At 48.9% G+C, this 12598-nt stretch overlaps 1 protein-coding gene across 1 annotated transcript in view; it reads left to right on the forward strand.

The window, feature by feature from the left end:
* LOC137418836 (TRAF2 and NCK-interacting protein kinase) overlaps positions 1-12598 on the forward strand; it is a 211078-nt gene that overhangs the window by 82440 nt on the left and 116040 nt on the right. Inside the window, exon 3 of the mRNA XM_078784643.1 lies at positions 1896-1952. Within this exon, the coding sequence (XP_078640769.1) occupies positions 1896-1952 (57 nt within the window). The remainder of the gene's footprint in view (positions 1-1895; positions 1953-12598) is intronic.

A 12598-nucleotide genomic window follows, 5' to 3' on the forward strand; every position in this document is an offset into this window, starting at 1 on the left:
GTTGCCCATTCCTCATTCCTTTTGGCGTCAGGAAGGGCATCCGGCCATAAAAAAACATTGCCTCAAACAGGGAACCATGATTGTCATGGGGCCCGCAAGGCTAACCCCCACTCTAGCGGGGAAAATGGCCTTAAAACGATCATTCATTCATTTTTTTGCTAGGTTGGTTTAAAATTTTGTTTTGGGCAAAACTGCACAGCTCCAAGTGAAATCTCCAACCGGTTCTTCCTAAAGTGACTTAAGCTCTACCAATAGACCTTAAAAATATCTATCAAAGATCACCTTCAAAAGGACAAAAACTTGGCTCCTTATTGATTTAAATATCCGTGACAGGCAAAGCATGGGTCTTTTGGGTTAATGAGTGCAGGGAGGTCATTCATTGAACGAAAACTGTCTGCCTTTGACTGAATTAAGTTTCTGCACTTACACAAATTAGCTGCTATTATCTTTGGAGCTAATTAGGTGCGTTCAAAACGACTGCAGCAAAACCGGAAAACAAAAATTATACGTGTCACATGACCTAATTTTTCACCTTGTCCAAGTTCACTCTTATAAACAAACCCAATCGCATACAATTCCACTGAGATATGGGCACATAAAAGCGACGTTGAAGTTCTCCTATTTCCGAGCCACAGTTTTGTTTGTCTCTCGCGTTTTTGCAGCAAGGTGGTTGGCATTGCTGAAGGACACCGATTCTAAAGGAATATGAGTAGTAATGTGCAGGAAAATGTCTCCAGGGATATGTAAGAATACATTTGGGATGACGAAGATTTAATGGCGTCTTTAGTCTCGAGGGTGTTGGCTTAGTGGTTAGGGTGCCGGCTTTGGATCCTAGGATCCTGGGTTTGAATCTCGGTCGATCGCTCAATTAACGCCAGGGGGGTTGACTCAGCCTGTCATCCTTCCGAGGTCGGCAAATTGAGTACCAGTTCACTGGTAATTCCCTGTGTGTCGCAAGAGGCGACCAACAGGGTTGGCGGTAGGAAGGGCATCCGGCCATAAAACATTGCTTCAAAAAGGGGACCCATGGTGCCCGAAAAAGGCCAACCCCTGCTCTGTGGGGAAAAATGGCCTCTAAAAGGTGGTGTTTTTTTAGTCTCGAGGGTAGTCGTAGAACGAGTGCAGGGAGATTTCGGTGCCCGACAGAAACGAGTAACTCTGGGTTTTAGTAGCACTTGATGTCAGGTAGGTTCCCTTTGGTGTGCATATCGCGGCTCAGCAGGGTGCCTCGGTTGTCACAAAAGGGAAAGGTGATTTGGCTTTCAGCCACGACCCCAAAACTTGGCAGTTTGCTGCACGTTTCAATTTGGAATCCTTTGGGTGCAATGATATTTTCATCCCGTCGCTGTGATAATCTGTGTAAGGCTTGTTAATCTAGACTCTGTCCGAGGCATCGGGTAATCTCTGGAAAGAAACGTAGTTGCTTTTTTGAAAAAAAAGTGGGTTTATTTTATTACCTTTCATCTTTAATATGCAGCCTATGCCACGAAAACCAGGTGTCAGATCTCATATACTTGGCACCTTAGCTTTGCTGCAATGGACCACCTTCGTTGGTGTTAGGATTAAAATTTAGGATTGGTCTTTGGATGCTCTTTGTCTCTTCAATGCAATTTGGAAACAATTGTTGGAGTTGAAACTCTTATTTTGAGTATTTTCTTGTGACGCAATGTAACTAGTGATGGGCTGTCATCAAGCACAGTCTGTTTTCACATGAATAATACTGCCCTTGATGTGTTTGCAAAAAAAGATTGAATTTCGAAAACATTCTTCTTGTAACACACAATATGGGAAAAGTGCAGCAAGCAATTCCGAGCATTTTTGTTGTTTGACTTTGTCTCTTCGTCGAGAAATTCCCCATCTTCTCATGTTTTTTTCTTCCCCCTCTTGCCTTCCAGGGCCGACATGTTAAGACGGGGCAGCTGGCTGCCATCAAAGTCATGGACGTCACGGAGGTGGGGGCAATATACACTCAAGATAATATTAGCTTTCTATAAGGAACTTTCGGAATGACGTATGAATGCTCACGAGGCCATTCACGCATGCGCTGTGTGCGCGTTTTCAGCAACGCACTTCCGCGAGACGGGGATGTTATAACTTGCGGTTGCCAACGTGAAATCTATAATCTTTCACTTTTTCATTCCTCTCTTCTCCCGCCTGTGGAACAAACTCCCACACTTTCTTCAATCCCACTCCTCCCTCCAGGTCTTTAAAACAGCTGTTCCCCACCATCTCTTATCTTACCCCATCCAAAACCTTGATCTTTTCTACCCCCGTTAAAACACCCCAAATCCATCTCTTTCAATCTCCAACTTCTTTCCTGAAATTCCTAATACCGTTCATTTGCTCTATACAACACCCCCGCCCCACTGGCCCTCTCTCTTCCACAGATCTACCGACGTCCCTGTTCTCTACTGTTGTTGTGCTTGTATGTTTTCCTCTCTTTCCCCCTCTTGTCTCCCACTCCCTTTATTTATTGTATATTTTATGCATCCGTGCTTGTTTTCTTGTGTAATGTGTTAGCTCTTACACGAGCGTGCGTGTGCGCACACACATATACACACACACACACACACACACACCTTTGGAAGAGGCTTTTTTTGTATTCTAGATGTCATACATTCACTCACCATCACCTATAACCAGTAAAGTGTGAGCCATTTGCTTTGATTCAAAATGACGTAATCCATCCTGGAATGCTCTGCACGCATGCACAGCGGTCATGGGGGCATGTTAAAGTATATCGTGCGTGCGGAATAAGAATTGTTAGCTAAAATGGCTCACGAAACTTCCAAAAGAAGCCAAAAATACCTGGGAAGGTACCTAAGAGAAATGGTAGTGCCTCAACACAACTGAAGAGTTGGAGTACTCTCAGCTCTCTTAAAGGCCTTAGATCTTGTAGTTGCACATACTTCTGACTCCCAATGACATTGCACTCCATCTGGAGTCACAGTAGGAATTGTACCAGATTTTTGCATGCATTGCTAAAAGCAGAAGTGTGTGCGTGTGTGCGTGTTTTCACTGCTGACGACTGCTGGTAATTTGTTTCTTAGGGAGAGGTAATATAATAAAATGTTTAATGTTTGAATACGACTTGTTGAGCTAAAATGATGATTAAATGAAGACATTTAACTGGCCAGCTGTTGCTTTTGTCAAACGTTTAAGGTCAAAAGAAAGTAGTTTGAATTTTTCATGTACAGCAAGCGGGCTTTTGTGAAACTTGTTCTGTACGTCTCCACATTACCCAGATCACGCATTGTATCAAGAAATATTTACATCCTTCGTCATTAGCTACTTTCTGAGCCTTAATCAAATGGATGGAAATGTTCTTCCATTGTCAAACCTTAGGACTCTGACTCTCGACATCCTAATTTTGAGATCATTAATGGTTGCAACCTCCCTGTGACCTATTTCCAGAGAGTGAGCTGCAATTATCTCAGATCATCAGTCTTGTTGCATTGGAGCTTGTATTTGCTATTCTGATACATCTCGAGTTTGTTTGATTGTTTTCTATTTTGAGGAGGATTCATGAGTGGAGTTGCAGGCCTGGAACCCTGAAAGATCTGGGTAGACTATAACAAAACTATGGAGAATGCAAATGGAGATGCAGAATAAATAAGGATTTTCTCTGATATTGGTGTTGGTGTTGTCGTGAAAATCAAGCTCAGACACGACTTGACCTCTGGGTAGGTTTAATATCATTTAGATCTGTAGTACATCCTGTAAGAATACATGCATGCAACAGGCATTAAAATCAGAGTATTTCATGAGCAGCAATGGTCGATTCAATATAACAATGGTCCAACAGAGAGGACAGTCAGCGCAGCATTTAGGGGCGTACATACCATTCAAATTACAGGACTATGTCACAGTGAGTTCCGCTGGAGTGTCCGCGCGCCCCGGTTGTCCCGGGTCTTATAGACGCCCCTTCTGTAGCGAGCACACCCTGGGTTCACCTTGGTATACTTTCACTACATTCTCCCTGCCGTTAGAACTATACTGCCGCTCGGCAGGTTGCAAGCAAGCATCAGCAATATACGAATGGGTCACGTCAATCCACGTCAGTCGGTCCACCCGTAGCGGTCGGGGCGGCGAACTTCCCTGCCAGTTCGTGTTCGGAATCTACCGGGCACGGCGTCCCCAAGCCCGGAGTCCCCCGCGTCGGAATAGCTGCCAGAGGTGGGAGTCGGAGGGGGCGCCCCTGCGCCTTCGGGCACGGGAGTGGGGGACGACGGGAGTAACGGTGGTAGTTCCATAGGGGAAGCTTCGATAGAGTCCATAGACTCGTAGACGGGTTCGTCGATATCCCTGTCGTCGTCCCCACATGGGGCGAGATGGCGTACGGAGACAGTAGACTCGCGGCCATCCGCCGTTAACACGCGAGCATGCTCGGGATTAGCCTGGAGGACCTGCACCTTGTCAACAAGGGGGTCGTACTTGCTAGCGCGAACCGCTCGTTTGAGATAGGCGGGCCCCGGTTCAGCGAGCCAGCTGGGTAAAGATTGGATACTGCCGGAGCTTCTAGGGTGGTGGAACAGTCGTTCGTGAGGAGTCTGGTTAGTGGCAGTACATAGGAGAGCCCGGATCGAGTTTAGAGCGGCAGGTAGTGACCACGCCCATTTATCGAGGCCTCGGCCGAGGGTCCGAAGGCGTGGCATGACGGCCCTCCATATAATCCCATTAAAGCGTTCGATCTGTCCATTCGCTTGGGGCCGGTACGGGGTGGTGTAGCTCGAAGCGACATTATGCTGGAGCAAGTAGCCCCTCACCTCCTGGGACAGGAACACCACACCCCGATCGGTATGCACGTAGGCCGGATACCCGAACATAGAAAACAAATTCTGCAGGCACCGAATAACCGTGGCAGCCGACATATCCCCGCACGTGTAAGCAAAGGGGAATCGGGAATACTCATTGACGATAGTGAGCAGATAGCGAGAGTTGCTCGACATTGGCAGCGGCCCTTTGAAGTCCATCGCCAAGCGCTCCCACGGTCTAGTAGCCCTAACGAGTGTCCCCATAGGAGGGTTATAAAACGCGGTTTGAGTTCCGCACAGATCGCGCAATCACGGCAGATGCGGCGGATGTCCTCAATCGAGTACGGCAGATTTCCCTCGCGCACAAAATGCGCGAAGCGCGTTACCCCGGGATGACACATAGTGCCGTGCAAAGTGCGCAGCCCCTCCAAAGTTACAACCCCCGCGCAAGTGGCCGGCCTCGATAAGGTGTCAGCGACCAGGTTATCCTTCCCCGGGCGGTATTTGATGGTGTAGCAGAAGTCGGCGAGTTCGATACGCCAACGGGTGATTTTCTCATTCTTAATGCGCTGAGCATGTAAGGTGTCGTACATAAACGCAACACTCTGTTGGTCCGTGACGATTTGGAAACTCCGCCCAAGCAGATACGGCCGCCATCGCCGAATTGATTCGACGATCGCGTACGCTTCCTTTTCGACAGACGAATGCCTCCGCTCGGTGGAGGTGAGAGTCCGCGAGAAGAAAGCCACAGGGTGGCCTCCTTGGGAGAGAGTCGCCGCTATCGCATGATCCGAGGCATCACTCTCCAAAACGAAAGAGGCACTCTCGTCAATCGGCGCGATAGCGGCGCCAGCGATGTCGACTTTAAGGCCCTCGAAGGCCGCCAGGGCGGCCGGGCCCATGGGGAAAGTGTCGCAGGCCATGAGGGGGCGGAGCTTCGCGGAGAAATTTTGCACCCACTTTGAGTAGTGGGCGAACAGCCCTAGAGCGCGTTTCAGCGAAGCCCGATCGCGAGGCGGAGCCAAATCGAGCAAAGGGCGCAGACGCTCCTTATCCGGAGAGACGGAGCCATGGGTCATGGTGTACCCCAAAAGGTCTACCGTGCGTAGAGAGTATCGACACTTAGCCGCATTCATGGTTAGGTGATATTTCTGCGCGACCTCGAGGAAGCGTTTCAGATTAGCGTCGTGATGCTCCTGGTCATACCCACAAACCGTAAGATTGTCCAGATAGACAAAGACATCGGTCAAATTCTCCTTCGCAACGAGGTCATCCATAGCCCTCTGAAAACAAGCGACTCCGTTAGTTACCCCAAAGGGAAGTCTCCTGAACTGGTACAACCGCTGACCCGATTCAAAGGCTGTAAAGACACGATCAGCCCTAGAGATGGGGACTTGATGATACGCACTACGCAGATCGAGAGTGCTATAAATGGAATACAGGGCCACCTGGCGTACCAGGGCGTCCATCCCCGGTAAGGGGTAGGCATCCAGCTGTGTAAAACGATTAATCGTCTGCGAATAGTCGATTACCATGCGCCGGCGGTGGGCCTCACTCCGCACCACTAAGACTTGGGCCCGCCACGGTGACCTACTGTGTTCTGTGATACCGTCCTTTAAGAGCAGGGCCGTTTCTTCCGCAATGAATTGCGCATCCGCGCGAGAGTAGCGCTGTGATTTGACGGCTACAGGGGTACAATCAGTGGTCAGGTTGGGGAACAGTGAGAGTGGCTCCATGTCCATTTGAGCGAGGGCGCACACAGCGAGCGTGTCCGGCCCTCCGAAGTCTATTTCCAAACGTCCATGCCGCTTAAGGAAATCAAGTCCTAACAGAACGTCAGCGCATAAAGCAGGTAATACCATGAGATACACGTCCGGGAACGTGCGTCCTTTTATCACAAGTTTCAATCGACATGCCCCTTTTGTGCTCAACCGAAGTCCTTGAGAGGCCATGAAGATCCGGCGGGTTGTCCCGAGAACCGGCCACCCATGTTGATGCACGAGTCGCTGATCGATAAAACTATCCGTGGACCCCGTGTCAATCAAAGCTTGCGCAAAAACGCCCGCGACCGTGAGCGGAATGATGGCCTGCGCAAGGCCGGCAGACCCGGCAGGTATAGTACCGGCCGGGCGAGAAGATCGCGCCTCGCGGGTGGATCCCACGCCGGCTGCAATCCTTCGGGCAGCGTCGGCAGGTTGGGCCTCAGCAGGAGCATTGAAGTCAGTTGGCTCATCAGCAGTTTCATTTGCCAGAGTGGGTGTGTGTTGGTCGTAAGAGCAGCCGCCAGATGGCGCTCGAGTCACGTGAGAAAGATCTCTGCCGTCTGCAGATTCATATGCCAAAGTGGGTGCATGTAATTCGTAAGAGCCGCCGCCAGATGGCGCTCGCGTCACGTGAGAAAGATCTCTGCCGTCTGCAGATTCATATGCCAAAGTGGGTGCATGTAATTCGTAAAAGCCGCCGTCAGATGGGGCTCGAGTCACGTGCTGCGTTTGCCGCACTTCGAGAGGAGTTTCCAAAGCCAGGAGCATGTCGCTTGTTTGAAGTAGGCGTTCGAACGCCAGTCAAGGTCGGTCGCGCTGTGGCCGGTCGCGTTCGCGCCATTTGTTTCGGCGGCCCGGTGTATCTCACCAAGGTCGGGCGTGTAGCCAGAGGCCCGCGAGAAGGAGAGCGGCTCTTCAAAGCCGAGTGAGGCGCCCCGTCCGGCGCTCGATCCGTTGGCTCCGCGATGAGCCCATTCAAGGTCGCGTGGGGACGCGTGCCCCAAGCGGCCTTCCTGCAGACCTTTGCAAAATGGCCCTTGGTGGAGCACAGGTGGCATGTAGCCTCCCGGGCCGGGCATTCAGAGCGAGGGTGCTGCCGATTCCCACAAAAATAACATTTTGCATACCGGTCAGGCCGTGGCCGGGCAGCGGCGGCAGCAGTGAGGCCGGAAGCGGAGGCCGCTTCACGAGCTCCCAGAGACTCGGCCGTAGTGGTCGGGTCCTCCGTATCCTCGGCGGTAGCCCTCTCCGGTCGCGCGAGTTGCGAGGTCCCCGCCACGACTCGTGGGTGATCATATGCGGTAGATTGTTCTCGGGCATCTGTGTATACGCGTGCCAGCCGTAGTGCTTCTGTAAATGTCAGATCCGCGACCTCCAAGAGTCGGCGCCGCAAGACTCCAGAATTAATTCCGGAGATGAATGAATCTCGGAGCAAGTCGTCCTGCACTTGCTCGTGGGTCCGGACGTCCTGCACGCAGTCTGCCAACAGGTAGCGCAACTCCTGCGCGAAGCGATCGATCGATTCAGATGGTTGCTGTCGCCGCTGAGAGAGTTGATGCCGGCCGTGCACAGCGCTCCGTGTCTTTACGTAGAGGCGCTTCAGCTCGGCTAGAGCCGTAGCGTACGTCCCAAATCGAGAAATGTTCCGGAAAACGGTGTGATAGACCTTCGACTGTAACACGGACAGCTTTATCGCAGCGGTGGGCTCTGTTTCGTGAGCAGCAAAGTAATTCTCCAGCGTTTTGAGCCAGTGAGTGAACTCCGATGCTGATCCCTCAGCTTGAGGGTCGGCTCCGAGAATCGGTACCACGATCATCTTGTGGTCAGCCATTCCGGCGATCTAAATGATATTAAATGTCGTGAAAATCAAGCTCAGGCACGACTTGACCTCTGGGTAGGTTTAATATCATTTAGATCTGTAGTACATCCTGTAAGAATACATGCATGCAACAGGCATTAAAATCAGAGTATTTCATGAGCAGCAATGGTCGATTCAATATAACAATGGTCCAACAGAGAGGACAGTCAGCGCAGCATTTAGGGGCGTACATACCATTCAAACTACAGGACTATGTCACAGTGAGTTCCGCTGGAGTGTCCGCGCGCCCCGGTTGTCCCGGGTCTTATAGACGCCCCTTCTGTAGCGAGCACACCCTGGGTTCACCTTGGTATAATTTCACTACAGGTGTTGTTGTCTGGTGTTGGCTTAGCGGTTAGGGTGCCGGCTTGGGATCCTAGGATCCTGGGTTTGAATCCCAGTCGATCGCTGAATTAACGCCAGGGGGGTTGACTCAGCCTGTCATCCTTCCGAGGTCGGCAAATTTAGTACAGCTTGCTGGGATGAATGATCACGGTGTGTACCCCGATTTAGAATAGGTACACCGTATCCCTGCGCATCGTAAGAGCGTGACCAAGGGTTGGCGTCAGGAAGGGCATCCGGCCATAAAAACATTGCCTCAAACAGGGAACCATGATTGTCATGGGGCCCGCAAGGCTAACCCCTGCTCTAGCGGGGAAAATGGCCTTAAAACGATCATTCATTCATTTCATTCTGATAAATTATAAGTTAATGGAGATCATGCAAGATGAGATGATGCTAGAATTGTCCAGGTTTGTAGGTCGATTTGTTTTAACTCAATGATTTATAACATTTGATTCTGATTTTACTGTGTTCTGAGTTTCTATGTTTCCTCCCCTCCTTTGTCTTTTTCTCTCTTTCCCTCTCTCACTCTTATTTTCTGGTTCAATCATTTATTTGCTCAATGCCCCACTATAAGGTCATACACTCTGTCACCTTGCTTTTTTATGAGCCTCGATCTTGTGAAGGAAAAAAACATCTTGTATACATTGCCTTCAGAAAGTATTCACACCCCATGACTTTTTTCACATTTTGTTGTATTACAGCCTGATTTTAAAATTGATTAAATTGAGACATTTTTTGTTACTGACCTACACATAATACCCCAAAATGTGAAAGTGGAAAAAATAAAAGAATTTTGGGAATTTTGTACAATATAATTTAAAATGAAAAGCTGAAATGTCTCGAGTCAATAAGTATTCAGTGTTTAACAAGGTATAAATGTCTAAAGGGTCTATGGAGTCTTAATAGGCCCAAGGGGTCAAAGGGGTCTAAAATATCTGAAGGGATCTAAAGGATGTAAAGATCTATAGGGGTCTAAAGTGTCTGTATGGGTTTAAATGATCATAAAGGGTCTAAATGTCTAAAGTGTCCAAAGGGTCATAAGAGGTCTAAAGGGTCATAAGAGGTCTAAAGGGTCTAAGGGGGTCTAAAGGTTTTAAACTCTAAATGATACATTCCAATTTTAGATTTTAGAGTCGAAGGGGTCTAAATAGTGAAACGGGCTTAAATGGTATATAGTGTCTCAAGGGGTCTGAAGATTGAAAGGGGTGTTAAGGAGGGGTCAAAAGGGTGTTGAGGATGTAAAATGATTAAAGGTATCTAAAGGGTCTAAAATGTATAAAGAGTCTGGAAAGGTCTGAGGGGTGTAAAGGGTCTCAAGGGGTCAAAGCAGTTTAAACAAAGCAAAGCAGTTCTCGGGAGATCTCGCGAGATCTTGGAGACGGCGGCAGGGATTTTCGAAGCTCCACACGGTCTCCACGTTTTTCGAAGTTAAGTCTGTTCACAATTGTATTTTGTCGAAACTGTATTTATCTTTCGGTGTGTGAAGTTATTGTGTGCAACTTTGGTTGTTTCTCGGTGTTTATCTTTCATAAATTGATCGTCTGTTTGCCGTGTCGCGAGCAAGGCCTTTGCCGCGTCGCGAACGATTTGAAATCGAAGTTAAGTGATTGTTCCCATTTGTATTTTCGTTAAAACTGTATTTATTTATGGTGTTGTACGTATATTGTGTCCCGACGAAGATTTTTCGGTGCAAATCTTTCATACCTGTATTGAAAATCGTGTTAATTCGTGTCGTGTCTTGAGGCCTTGTACAGTGTGCACTGTACAACCTTGAGGCTTTGTTTTTCTCAGCGGTCCGTCGTTTGTGATCCAATAACTTTCGTTCTCTGTATTCCCAGTCTTTTCACCCATAGCCTACTTCCTTGTGTAAATCTCAACTCAAAAAAAAAAAAAAAAAAAAAAAAAAAATTTCCTTCTCTGTTCTCATTCGTTTATTCATTCTTATTCGTTCGTTCGTTCTTCGACCACGTGTTTCTCCTCCATTTCCCCAGATAGTTTTCACTCATTAACCTTCAATGTTTACACTTTCCCCTCAAGTTATGTATTCCGTCATATTTTATAACACCTTTTTCTTCTTCTTCTTTAAAAGGCTGCTTTCGACTTGCTCACCAAATCAATTCATCCCAAAAAAAAATCCATCTCCTATAGTGCCTTTTTTCTACATTCCCTAAACTCTCCTGCACTCCATCCTCCATCCAGCGTCCTTAAACGTATTTTTAACTCGAAGGTCACAAGAAACTCATTTTGCAATAAATGTTCGTTTCCCATAAATCGTACACTTTCAAAAATCCAATCTCACCCCTCCCCTCCAAATCTTCCCCATAACCCCTCCCCTCCAAATCTTCCCCATCACCCCTCCCCTCCAAATCTTCCCCATCACCCATCCCTTTCAAATCTCCCCCCTTGCCCCCTCCCTCCTAAACTACCCCCTCACCCCTCCCCGCCAAGACGCCCCCTCGCCCCTCCCCTCCTAGACTCCTGCCTCACCCCTCCCCTCCAAATCTCCCCCATATCCCATCCCTTTCAAATCCCTCCCCTTGTCCCTTCCCTCCCAAACTCCCCCCTCACCCCTCCCCTTCAAATCTCCCCACCCTCATTGCTTCTCAATTTCCCCCCTCTCACTCCCCCTCCTCAAAGCGTCCTCCCCGCTTCTTCCCCCTTCAAACTCTCACCTCCATCTCCCCCAACCTTCTGCCTCGCTCTTCCCCCTCCTCAAATAACACCTCATTGTGGCTCACCCAATCACCATCAAACCTTTTGTCCGCCCCATCCTTCCCTTTCTCCGAGCTATTCTGAAATCTCTGACACACCTTCAACAGCTCTCCCTACCTCTTCCACCTCTTCCACATCTTACCCTACCACTCCTCCCCCCTGTTCTGTATCTGATGCTCCCCCTTCCTCTTCATTAACGGTATGGACCTCAAACATCCGGGGCCTTCGTTCAAACTTAACTGATCTCTCCATACAGGTTGCTTCTGTCAAACCAGACGTGATCTGCTTAACAGAAACTTTCCTCCTTTATGATGTCTCTGATTCCATAGTATCTCTCCCGGGCTACTCCCTCCTCCGGTATGATAGACCTGAGCCTCGTCCTGGAGGCGGGGTTGCTATCTTTATCAAAAACTCTCTTCCTCACTCGCCCTGCACTGCACTCTCTCCACCTCACCCCCAGGAATACCTCTGGCTACAGCTTCCCCTTCGCTCCCACCTCTTGTTCATATGTGTGTTGTACCGTCCACCAAACAGTGATGACTCCATCTACATCTCGCTGTCTGATGATATGGACCAACTTCTATCTACTCATCCCAACTCTCTCTTCCTCATATGTGGTGATTTCAACTGTCATCATGCCAGTTGGCTGGGTGTGGGTACCTCTCTCACCAGCCATGGCTCCTCAGCAAAGGACTTCTGCGACTCACTGGGACTGACACAATCTGTCAATTTCCCGACCCAGATCTCAGTCAACGGAACATCTTCTCTTCTGGACTTGGTTATGACTAACTTCCCTGAAAATGTCTGCTGCTCTTCTTCTGCTCCGATCGGATCATCTGATCATGACCTTGTTAAAGTGGACATCTCTCTGACCATCCTCAGGGAGCCTGCTCAGCGTCGACGAGTCTGGCATTTCACTCAGGCCAACTGGCACGGTCTTCAAGCAGCCATCAATCATCTGGACTGGTCTCCCATCTCTACCACCTCTGACATCAACTCATCCTGGGATTTCTTCCAAAGTAAATTGCTCTCTCTCATGCACAGATTTATCCCATCTCGTCTTCAGTTGTCATACCCTTCCTCCCGTCCATGGTACACGGAATCTTGTGGTGAGGCTGTTGCCCAGAAACAACTTGCCTTCGTCTCCTGGAAAGCAAATCCAACGG

Source organism: Myxine glutinosa, chromosome 9, assembly GCF_964187855.1.
Source record: "Myxine glutinosa chromosome 9, kmMyxGlut1.1, whole genome shotgun sequence".
Taxonomy (NCBI): Eukaryota; Metazoa; Chordata; class Myxini; order Myxiniformes; family Myxinidae; genus Myxine; species Myxine glutinosa.